Source organism: Aquila chrysaetos, chromosome 3 (genome assembly GCF_900496995.4).
Source record: "Aquila chrysaetos chrysaetos chromosome 3, bAquChr1.4, whole genome shotgun sequence".
In the NCBI taxonomy this organism is placed as follows: Eukaryota; Metazoa; Chordata; class Aves; order Accipitriformes; family Accipitridae; genus Aquila; species Aquila chrysaetos.
In genome coordinates, this window is record NC_044006.1 from 55139093 (window position 1) to 55150963 (window position 11871).

The following is an 11871-nucleotide window of genomic DNA, read 5'->3' on the forward strand; positions in this document are numbered from 1 at the left end:
GTTAAACTAATTTATGGTACATCACCTAATCTAGGCATGAAAAAATCCTTGGTTGTCTGAAAGGCTGTGAACTTCCCCCCCCCCATCCACTAACTGGTATCTTCTCTACCTACAATCATTTCCATCTCTTTATAATCACATTGGCAAAAAGTAACAGAAGCTCTCTTTTGTAATCTGCAGAAAGAAAACAATTATTTTTCATGCTCTGAGCAGTCCTCACCCCAACAAGTATTTTTGTAAGATAACTTCATATCATGTTTAAAGTTCTTAAAAACATTACAAAAAATCAAGAAATAGTGAAGAGATGGCAGACAGAGAGAGAATATTTCTAATTCCTTTGGAAGTAATTGCTGAATTGCTATTTTCATACTGAAAAGTGTGAAACCCTGCAAAATGTTTGTTGGAATTTATTACATGAGAGAGGCATTGGTGACAGTGGGGACAGAACGTATTTTCAAAAAATAGCTTTTAAAATGGTCAAATATCCTTTGTATTACTTCATGGCATAGATTTTTCCATGATACACATATATAAGAGAAGTATAATATACACAGCCTCACCATGTAAGCACAGGATACCCTGTTTAAGTTATGACATTTAAATTGTGGTGGTTTTTTTTTTTTTTAATGGCTACAAAAAAAGAAAAACTCCATACAAATTCAAAATACTACTGCAACTAATAATTTGTTAGGAAAAACAAGCAGCAGAATAGAGGAGAACATCATCTTAATGCCAGAATACATCATTAAAAACTAACAAATATTTGGCTTACTTTTATATTTTTTGTTCTCTACATCAGGAACTGCTATTTAAATTAAGCTCCCTTAGAAAACAAACAAAAGTATTCAGTAAAAACATCCTGCTAATAAATTCCTGCCTATTACAAAAGAATACTGATGATTCATTAACTAATCAACACTAACATACTCCCAAGTTAGAAATAAGTGTCTGCTTGAAGTGCACATACATATACTCCCTCCAGGCCTGTAAATTTACTTACTTTTATTCAAGAATAACAACAACAGCCAGAGTATTAACATCAGGTTTATACAGCTATTCACAGAAACATCTCTGCGTGCTTTTGACTTTCAGTCCTTTAATTGTGTATTTAAGAAGTAGGGAAAATTGAGATTAGTGAAGTCTTCTAATAAACATCATACTCCACTAGTATTCACTGGCCCTGTCTTTGTCAGGCACTCTCCAGAATATTTACTTGCTGATTTCCTCAAGTTTTATTATTTTGAGATGTTTATTTCATGATTTATTATTTTGAGATTACTTATTAAACACAAGCAGAATATCATTATGTGTGGTACACATATAATAATAAAATGCAATTGACAAATTACTGCTCATTTCCATCCCTGCTCCACAGTATGCTGCCCTTTCAGTTGTTCTGGTACAATCACATACGAGCCACTCTGAAAATGGATCATCCAAATGGTCAATTTTTTAATTTTTTATTTTTTTTTGAAGCAGCTTTTTTTTAAAAAAAATTAATGCATAAGGTAACCTCACAAACAGTTCTGTTTGCACTACCATCACTTTTGGCAGCTCAGCTACCTCTCAAAAGGATAAGAAATTACTCCTTTGAATTAACACTTCTAAGACTTCTGCATCTTGAAAGTGTGACCTGACTTGATTCACCCATTCATAGTGGAGGATGGGGACAAAAGACAACCTGTACATGGGGTTCCTCCATGCAAAACAGAAATGATATAAAAAGGTGATTATCTTTGGTCACTTACTATACTGTACTATATTACCTCCAGGAATTTAAAAATAAATAAGTAAATAAAAATTAATCTCAAGTTTAGCCCAAGCTAAAACAGAAAACGCTCATCTTGGTTACCACATAAAATTTCTGGTCTCATTTCAGCTAGACTGGATTTCCAATTTCCCTGAGATCAAATCCAGATTCATGCCATTGGAAGCCTATTCTGAAAGACCCATTTACACAGATTTTTTGTTTAATAAACAAAAAGTCAGTTCTGTTTCCAATTATACCTATGAAAAACCAGTAATTTCTTACCTGCAAGTTTAATTTCTCCAAATCCAGAAAATGCCAGTCCAGTTGGCAATTTGCCCTCCTACCAGCAGATGAAGACAGGAAATAAACCAAACAGACTAATTCCCTAAGAAAGGGAATTATATCAGATGAGTGCTCCAGTTCAAGAACTACCTGAGTAGTGAAAAGTAAAAGTGAAAATAAAAGCTTAAAAAAATAAAAACATTTGAATAAGAAAGAACAAGCTTTAAAAACCTTTATTTAGGACAGGAAATATGGAATGCAAACTCAAATTGATAGCATACATGAATATAACTAAAATCTGTAAGAGCAACTCTAAAATAAAAGGGAACTCTCAAATTGTCAGTATTGCAGCAAGACAGTGAGCTGTCTGGACTGGTATGTCATTGGACTTTGAGAAATTAGATCAGCAGGTATGAAAATGAGTTACTTACCAGTAGATTTTGATGCTGCAATATATCACCTCTCTCAGGCTTGTGCCCTGTGCACAGACACAGTATTCCCCAAATTAGATGCCAGAGCAGTTAGATCCCAGCAGACTTTCTAATTGCAGCCGCTGTAGTGAAAAAAAGCAGGCATGTCCTACTGCACCACATTTTCTTACTCTTTCTGACTGGCCAACAGATCTTTTGTGTGTCACAGCAATGGTACTAGTTGTGCCACAGAACAGATCCCCTTGAAGCTTCTTCAGCAATCCTTTTAGTCCTCCTTAATTACCTCCTAGAAATTTTGAAATATATCCTCCAGTAGTAAAATTACTGTGATCAATTTTATACAGCCTTTGATTTCCTTGATCTTTGGAGTAACGTTGATAAACTTATATTGGCAGAAGTACCGGCAGTTTGACTCTTGAGTTCTAGTCCAATTACAGTGGAGATTTTATTTCAGAATACCGACATCCAGAATGGATCAAACCACACTATAGTATGTTAACTTTGCGTGTGCTCATTAAAATACTACTGCAGTGCACAACTGACACTGTTCATGTCCTTGGACAAATAACCAGGCCTGATTCCTTTGGAGGAAGATAGCAGGCACAATGAAGCCAGTTTCCCCAGATAGTGGCTCTTGACTGAAAACAAAAAAATTACTGAACTTTGCTAGCAACCGAACTATGAAGAAGTAAAGAGCAGCTTTTAATTCAATTCTTCAACTATCAGGTCCTTTCTGCTGGAAAATGGAGGACTCTTAGCAAACAGGTTTTTTGACAGATTATCAAATTTGCCATTAGTAAATATCCTCTCAAACTGAGCTTGTCATTCAAGGATTTTTTTTTCCATGTCAGTCATGTAAATACAAATTATCTGTCTATAGCTGAACTTTTAAAAGAACATTTTTATGGGGTTGGGTTGGGGGGGGTGGGGGGACAAAATCAAGATCTTCCTTCAGAATGGATCAGGAAAACTTCACCAGAAACAGTGGTCTTCTCAGTAATTTTTTGCCATTTTAACATGCTTCTTCCCTTGGGTTCAGTAAAAACAGCAGTATCAACCACAAAATGGTTGGGTAAACTTTGGGTTGACAGAACAACCACTCTTTTAAACTTCCACTCACATATTAAGCCAGCAAGAGTTTCAGCAGAGATATCCAACATTATAACTGTAAGATGGAGCTTCTGCATAGAAAAGTATTTGCCAAAACCAGCATAAGCTCCTTCAGAATGCCATGTTTCTAATTACAAAAGAGCAAATATGGCAATGTTGACTTACTTGGAAGGCTAGAAGACCACATTGGTTTAAAAAAAAAAAGGGGGGGGGTGTGGCAAAAGGAAAAAAAAAAAAAAAGGCAGCAGCAAGACATGATTCATGTAAGTTCTTCCTGGTAGCTGAATGCAAATTAATACAACTACCAAACTATCCAAACAGTAAGATGGAGCTTCAAAGTCTAAGACAACTGCAGAATGGAAAAAATGCAGGAAAAAAATCTGATCCGAGGCGGGGGGCGGGGGGGGGGAACAAACAAAAAACCACACACACAGGGAAAAGAACAGCAGAAATGGAGAAACAGGAAGGGAAAACAGGTGGCAAATAAAAAATTTTGCCAAATCTAATTTGAGTTATAATTTGGATAACAAAATACTGAAAATTTTATTATGTTAAGTGGTTGCATAAGAATATCTCAATGACAAACAGAAAAATCACCAATCTAAATCTCAATCACTTGCTATCCAAACAGAAAGGCAGCTAATAAAAGGTTCTTGCTCAAGAAATCAGCTGCTCCTTAGAAAAATGAGTATTTTTCACTCTGGAGTCAGCCAGCATTTTGCTGTAAATATACCAACACATCTTCTCCTTGAAGACACCAATAACTTCAAGAGCTTTTAACTTTTTTAAAATTTCAGGTTTATTTTAATATAGACCTTTTAAACCGCCTTTTAAAAAAGTTCAGAATGAGATACTAAAATAATGATGGTTTAAAAATAAATCCCTCCCTATCTACTGCATCTTGCAGAGTAAATCCTTTCCTTCAGACTGCTATCAATCCAGAAACTTTTGGCTTCCTACTGCTGTCTATTCACTCCTTTGTATAACATAAGTATCATATTGCAGCAAACTTCAAAAGAATTCCACAAAACCAAAATCCAAACCACTGCCTAAACAAAACAGTTTTAACATCTGTCAAAATAGGCAATATTTTTTCTACGCTGTTTAAAAAAAAAAAGTACAGACAAGTTGAGAAAAGGAGCTGAAAACAGACCAGATTGGAATACTAAGGATTTAAAACTGCTGCTGCAAACTTGAGGGAGACAGAGGACATACAGGAAGCATTACAAATAAAAGTGTGGCTAATGTGAACTATGGTTTGATAGCAAGGATCCATGAAAGCTTTAAAAGGCAAGAAGGATTAGCATTCTCAGTTTTGACATTCTAGGAAAGAAATTCGCCAAGAAGATCAAAGATTAAATTTTAATCTCCCACTTCCTTTCAGTGAGAAAATAAAGCAGCTACAACAAATTGGATTTACTGTACTTACACAGTTGACGAATTCTGTTTCTTAAAAAAAAAAAAAAAAAAGTCTTACAAGAGGACTATCTGAAGATGAAGGTAAGAGTGCTAAAAAATTGATCCAGCTTTCCTATTTCTCCAGATGATTTAGTTTTTGAGCAAGGATTTCAAAGCCAGGCAACCCACATTTAAAGTTTTACTCACAAGGAGACACAAAACACAAGCTAAATTTCAAAATTTCAAAGCCTTTGCTCAGACCCTTCTGCTTATGTTTCCTTGGACAAGCTTTTCTCTGCTTTGTCCCTGACAGCACAGTTATAACCTACATCCTCTACAGCTTTGTGACTTCACCTGTGACCCTCCCTTGCCTGCTCTCGGGCGAAGTATTTGTGGCAGTGCTCTGAAGGCTCTAGAGCATTTACAAACAGAATCTTGACAAAGCAAGGAAAAGCACAGATACTATTTTCCTAAGCAAGTTCTTTCAATCAAATGGGGCATCATCAATCTTTGGAAAGGAATCATCTTTGCTATAAAGAATACAGTAAATCTTCCTTTAAATACTCCATAATAGATCTGATAGGACATGGTGTATTTGAAACAGAGAAGCTTATTTTGCCTGAACTTAAACATGTATGAATTTACTCTGGCATGCTGCTCTCTCAGAGCTATTGTGGCTATGTTCAGGTGCTGCCGAGAATGAGCTGATGGACTTCTCTGAAAGGCAGGATGCATTAGCCTGAGCTCAGTGCCATGCTAACACAGGGAAAAATAGGTATGTGGACAGAGTACTCCAACAGTCAGTGCCTAGAAAAGAGTGAAGCATAAGTTACAGGCTATGTACAACTCAGGAGTGGAAACATACACAGAACATTTACTGTCATTAAAGAGCATCACTGAAACAAACAGGTCTCTCAGGGTTGCAACTAAACTGTCATCTCCTGTCTTTAAAAAGACATTTGTATTATCCAGATAGGAACTGCAGTATTGCTGGATCTATCAGACAACTATATTAAAATATTAAGAATGGAGTACAAGCACTGTTTGGGCCTTGAAGAGACTGACCAATTCTGAAGTAACAGCCAGACAAATTAAACAAATCTAGCTTTAACACTTGCTAAAATATACAAAAAATTCCTAATTATACAGACAAGCTTAATACAATGTAAGATGTGAGTGTCCCTACAATTTAACTTGAGTCTTATCTGTGCCATAACCAAAGACAGAATTCCAAACACTGAAGAGTTTTCTTGACTTTCCTTCCCTCCACATGCCCCTCCACAAAACGTCAGAACAAGGCAGGGATATAGGAAGTAACAGCAGAGGGAGATAAAAACCAGAGCAGTATAAAATATAGCATAGCCACTGAATCTAAGAAATACATTTTCAATACATGTGATAAATAAATTAAAAAAAAAATAAAATATTGCACCAGTTGGGACAAAGGGGCTGTATCATCTTACACGAGGCACACCAGCCTGAAAACCTGAAAAATACCTTAGGAGGAAACCCATGTGGGTAAACATTATGCAAATCAGTATTGTCATTTCAACAAAAATCACAGCAGAAGAAAAAAATTTTAAAGCATTTTAAGTTGAGGGGGTTTTTGCCTTTGTATACAATGCTTTCCTTTTTCCTTATCACTTTACTTAAAAATATTTTTTTGTTAAAGTGATTAGCTTTTATAACATCAGTGAGTCACTATGCAGGAGATGAGTCACTATTCAGGAAATTGATGGAATCTCTCTTGTAATCATACATCAATATTTAACATATATAAATATCAATTTCAGATGCAGAATCTGAACTTCAAAGTTACAAAGATCAGCAGAGTTTGCCTTAGACACACACAATGTGTAAGCCAAAAGAAAGACTAAGAATCACCCTAAGAGGGAAAAAAGCCTGTTTAAGCTGAGATAAAGAGTTTTGATGCAATGGTGTTGTGGGCAAACAGTTCCAATTTTGCCCAGTCATTTCTTTGACTGAGGTAACTAGTCCTTCAAGGCAGTGGTCTCCAAAGTGTGGTGTGCAAAACAAACTTTTGGGGTACAGGAAGAAAATACTTTTTGTACTGTTAATAAATGAAAAAAAAATATGTTTATTTCATCTTTATCTCATCCTTTTTCATTTCTATTTTGTGTATGTTTTATAATGTACATCATATATTAGTACAGTAGTACATGTATATAATTTATAAATAAATAAATATACCTATATTAGGGGGGTGTGCTCAGAATTTTTGTACTGATGAGGTATGCAATCAAATGTCTCTCTGCTCCAAGAGACATTCAACACTTCTTTGCAGGATCTTAGAGGAGGAAGAAATGGCTGCCTCTGTGAATTCCAAATACTCCAGGATACAGTTCCTTGATGATCTGGGATCCCTCTCCCATCACATTTTGAATGTTACGGAATTCAAACTGTTTTCTTCAGTTATACATGCCATGGATCACAGGCTTCTCTTGGCTGTCCTCCTGTGAGCTGTTATTTTTAAGCACTTTAAGGCCTTAAGAACTGCCCCTCCCTCACTGTAAAAATACACTATTTCTATAGAAGAGTGGAGCCAAATGTACTGTTCTCTAGTGTTCAACTACAACAAGTCCCAGGCAAAAACACGTCCCAGTGATGGCAAACACTTCTGAAGAATGCAAATGAAAGTCAGAATATGCCTCATCATTATTACAATTGACACGTATCACTAGGCAATCACTTCATCTGGAGATGCTGAAAGGGTGGTAGAAGAGCAAGCTGTTCTTAGAATAGAACAGAATAGTTCCAGTTGGAAGAGACTTTAAAACGATGATCTAGTCCAACTGCCTGATCACTTCAGGGCTGATCAAAAGTTTATAGCGTATTATTAAGGGCATTGTCCAAATGCCTCTTAAACACTGACAGGTATGGGGCGTTGATCACCTCTCTAGAAAGCCTGTTCAAGTGTTTGACCACCCTCTTGGTACAGAAATATTTCCTAATATCTAGTCTGATCCTTCTTCTTGATGAGCTGTGCATTAGTTTAAATGTGTCTGACTGATGATCAGGTGGTCTACTGCAGTTTCACTTAACTTGATTTGCCATCAGATACCTGCCAACAACATGAGACATCCAGTCCCCAGATGGCTGAGCATATTACGAAGAAATCCAATTAAGTTGAGAGACACAAAAAAAAACGTTACTCCTTTGTGAAGAACTAATTTGATACATTTTCAGCTTCACTATTTTCCAGATATTGGTATTCATGAGATCCATGAAATGGCTTTTAACTAAATTGAAAACTGTGTTGTTCATTGTAGTTTGGATACTCAAGCGTGTGAGACAAAGTTAAGAATACTGAAAATTGTAGAACATTGTTTTGCATAGCAGCTGTAAAATAAAAATTACTTCCAGGTTTCTCCGATCTCCTATCTCCATATTTATTTCATGCTTTACAGCAAACTGCCTTATTAAGTGTGAACATGGAAAAGTTCATCTGTAGGTAAACTAATTTATAACCTGAAGGCCTTGTTGATCACTAGTGTTATCTGGTTTCGAAGTCTGCAACAATAACAATGTATACTGTCATGAAAGTCAGATGTCTATTCCCCATGCCCCTCCTTTTTTTTTTTTGGGGGGGGGGGGCAGGTAGGGAAGGCAGACCAGACATAAACTTGGATTCTGCCCAGATCCATTGAGAATATATGTAAAACATTTTGACTTGCATGCCTGTGAAATACCATTTTGGAAACATCAACAAATACCCAACAGAAATATGCAGTGGTAGAACTTGCTACCTTAACAACAGCAGCCAGTGGAATAGAAAAGCATCATTAAAAAGAAAATATAGAATGTTTATTTATAATAGTTTCCATTACACAGCAAATGATCCTAAATCAGATCTCAAAGTATTTTACAAACAGTAATATAGTATGTCTCAGGCAGAATTACAATCCCAAACTTGCTCTTACCTGCTGATAAAGAATTCAAAAAGATTATAGCATACATTCACTACTTCAAAATGCTACAAATGGTAGGGGAGCAAAACACTAAGATTTGGGATTACGTGAACACCACTCTAAAACAGCTGGACCATAAGAAGCAATTGGCCAAAACTCATGCCTCATTACAGACACATTAATGATACAGCATATTCTGCTGCCAGGTCAGAATAAAAAACATAAGAATGGAAAAAAAAAAAAAAAAGAGGAAAAAAAAGAGGAAAAAAAGAGAAAAAAAGAGAAAAAAAGAGAAGAGAAGAGGGAAAAAAAGGGGGGGGAAAAGGGGGGAAAAGGGGAGGAAGGGGGGAAGGGGGGGAAGGGGGAAAAAGGGGGAAGGGGGGAAGGGGGAAAAGGGGGAAGGGGGGAAGGGGGAAAAAGGGGGAAGGGGGAAAGGGGGGGAAAAGGGGGAAAAGGGGGAAAAAGGGGGGAAAAAGGGGGAAAAGGGGGAAAAAGGGGGAAAAGGGGGAAAAAGGGGGAAAGGGGGAAAAAGGGGGAAGGGGGAAAAAGGGGGGAAGGGGAAGGGGGGAAAAAAGGGGGGGAGGAAGGGGGAAAAAGGGGGGAAGGGGGAAAAAGGGGGGAAGGGGGAAAAAGGGGGGAAGGGGGAAAGGGGGAAGGGGGGAAAGGGAGGAAAGGGGGGAAAGGGGGAAAAAGGGCGGAAAAGAGGGAAAAAAGGGGGAAAAGGGGGAAAAATGAGGGAAAAAGGGGAAAATGGGGAAAAGGGGGGAAAGGGGGGAAAGGGGGGGGGGAAAGGGGGGAAAGGGGGGAAAGGGGGGAAAAAGGGGGAAAAAGGGGGGGAAAGGGGGGAAGGGGGAAGGGGAAAAGGGGGGAAAAAAAAGGGGGGGAAAGGGGGGGAAAAGGGGGGAAAAAGGGGGAAAAGGGGGGAAAGGGGGGAAAATGGGGGGAAAGGGGAAGAAATGAATGATTAAAAGATGTTAATTATGACTGGTGTTGACCATCAGAAACCTGCTAGGAATAGTTCTTCCCTTCCTTCACCCCAATAAGGAACTATGAGTTCCTAACACACTTTAAGAAGTGTTCATCTGACAGGCACGCTAAACTCACAGAAATAACAATGCAAAATTATACCTCTCTCTCTCTCCACATATCTAGTGTAGTCCAGGCTCCTGACTGCAGTGTCTCACAAACAGCTATACAAGAACACACTGTCAAGATACAACAGAAACTGCTCCACAATTTGAGCCTTTACGTAAGAAAGCCAGCAAACAAAAATCAAACACCAAAGACTGAGATCTTTAGAATAGTCTCACTGCATATAGCTCAGCTAAAAATTAACAGCAGGTCTGAACATTCACAATTTCCAAGTATCAGAGTGGGTTTAAATGAGCTCACACCTTCCCCGCACCTCCCCCAAGTAATCAGGGAGGCCAAAAAATTATAACATGAATCATTAGCTATACCAGCAAGTTCAGAAAAAGAACTCAAGAACAGGTATCTCAAAAGCTTACGGGCAATCAGAAAAAGAAAAAAAAAAAAGACTCAGAAAAACATCTTTTTTTCCCTCTCAACTCTGAAATTGGCATAAAGAAAATGCAAATGCTGTATTCCTGAGGATTTTCATAAAATCCGTTTCAAGCACTGGCAATAAATTGACCTACCACAAGACAGTGAGAGGAAGGGGAAAAAAAAAAAAAAAGACAATACAAACCAAAAAGACTTTGTTTACAAGCTAAAAGTACTTTTTACTGCATAGAAAAGACCCTTCTGGGTGGTGTCTCTGTGAGACATTAGGCAGAGGGAACCAAAGTACCCCAAAGCCATTTTTATATTCTCTTCATCCTGTATTGTTTCAAAGGCCACAGATGACTTCCACTTTACTTCAGGGCTCAGACACAAACAAATTACTCCAGATATAAGGTAAAATAATTTATCTTGTATTTGTTATGAACAGATCAGAACGTACAATTACTGCAGATGCATACTATAGCAGTCTTGTGGCAATTTATCACCACACAGAGAGTATTCCATCTATCTGGGTCTTTAAACATTACCAGGGAGTGTCTCTGCAAAAGGACAGTACCTCCCTACTCAACAGACAGGGCTGGGTAGATAAACTACATTTACCACATTAGGAGTCATACATGCTGTTAAAAAATTAAGCCTTCTCCTGTTGTTTTAGCATTTTACCTTGCATTGGAGAAAGGGTGAGTAGCAAACTGTTTCATCAGTTTGAAGATTTTTAGGACTACCAGATGAACTTCTACTGTGTCTGAGCCACATGCAAATAAAATGGAATCTATACAAAGAAAATAAATATTTCTTTATCCTTTCCTGCCTAACATTTTAAAAACAGTATTCAAAAGGAAGCTGCTTCCAATATTTTTTTAAGGGTAGCCTTAAAGCTGGAAGTAATAAAATATAAAGAACATTTTATAAAAATTTGTTAAAAATTTAAGCAATTTAAGTTTACTGTAAGCTATTTCAGATTAAAAAAAAAATTAATCTCAGAATTATTCTGTCTTACACTACTGCAGTTTTCAGGGGAGACATTTCTGAATATAAGACATGTCAGAAAAAGAAGCAGCTAAAATACATCAATTTCTTTAAGAAGTTTGACTTGCTTCCACATGACCAGAAGTTCTTCGTATTATATACTTAAATACATTAAATAATTTAAGTAATACTGCTCTAACAACATTTCTCCATTATACTAACTTACAACTGGTCTTGCAGTTCCACAATGATATATTCCAGCTGTTCCTTCTCCATTTTATGGGCTAGATCCATATCTTCAATTCTTTGTAACAGCAGTTTATTCTGCGAGACAGATTCAGATAGCTGGTTTTCTCTGAGTCGTACCAATTCTTCAAGGTAACCCTGGAAATATAAGTGTTAGAAAGCTTTAAAGAACACACTATCAAAAAAACTTTTCATTATGCATGTTCACATTTTTCTGGTTTAAGATGTACAC

The 11871-nt window shown here is 37.1% G+C and overlaps 1 protein-coding gene across 1 annotated transcript in view; it reads right to left on the reverse strand.

Annotated features, from left to right (window-relative positions):
* Window positions 1-11871, reverse strand: part of RUNDC3B (RUN domain containing 3B) — a 55567-nt gene that overhangs the window by 9658 nt on the left and 34038 nt on the right. Inside the window, exon 8 of the mRNA XM_030008281.1 lies at window positions 11620-11777. Within this exon, the coding sequence (XP_029864141.1) occupies window positions 11620-11777 (158 nt within the window). The remainder of the gene's footprint in view (window positions 1-11619; window positions 11778-11871) is intronic.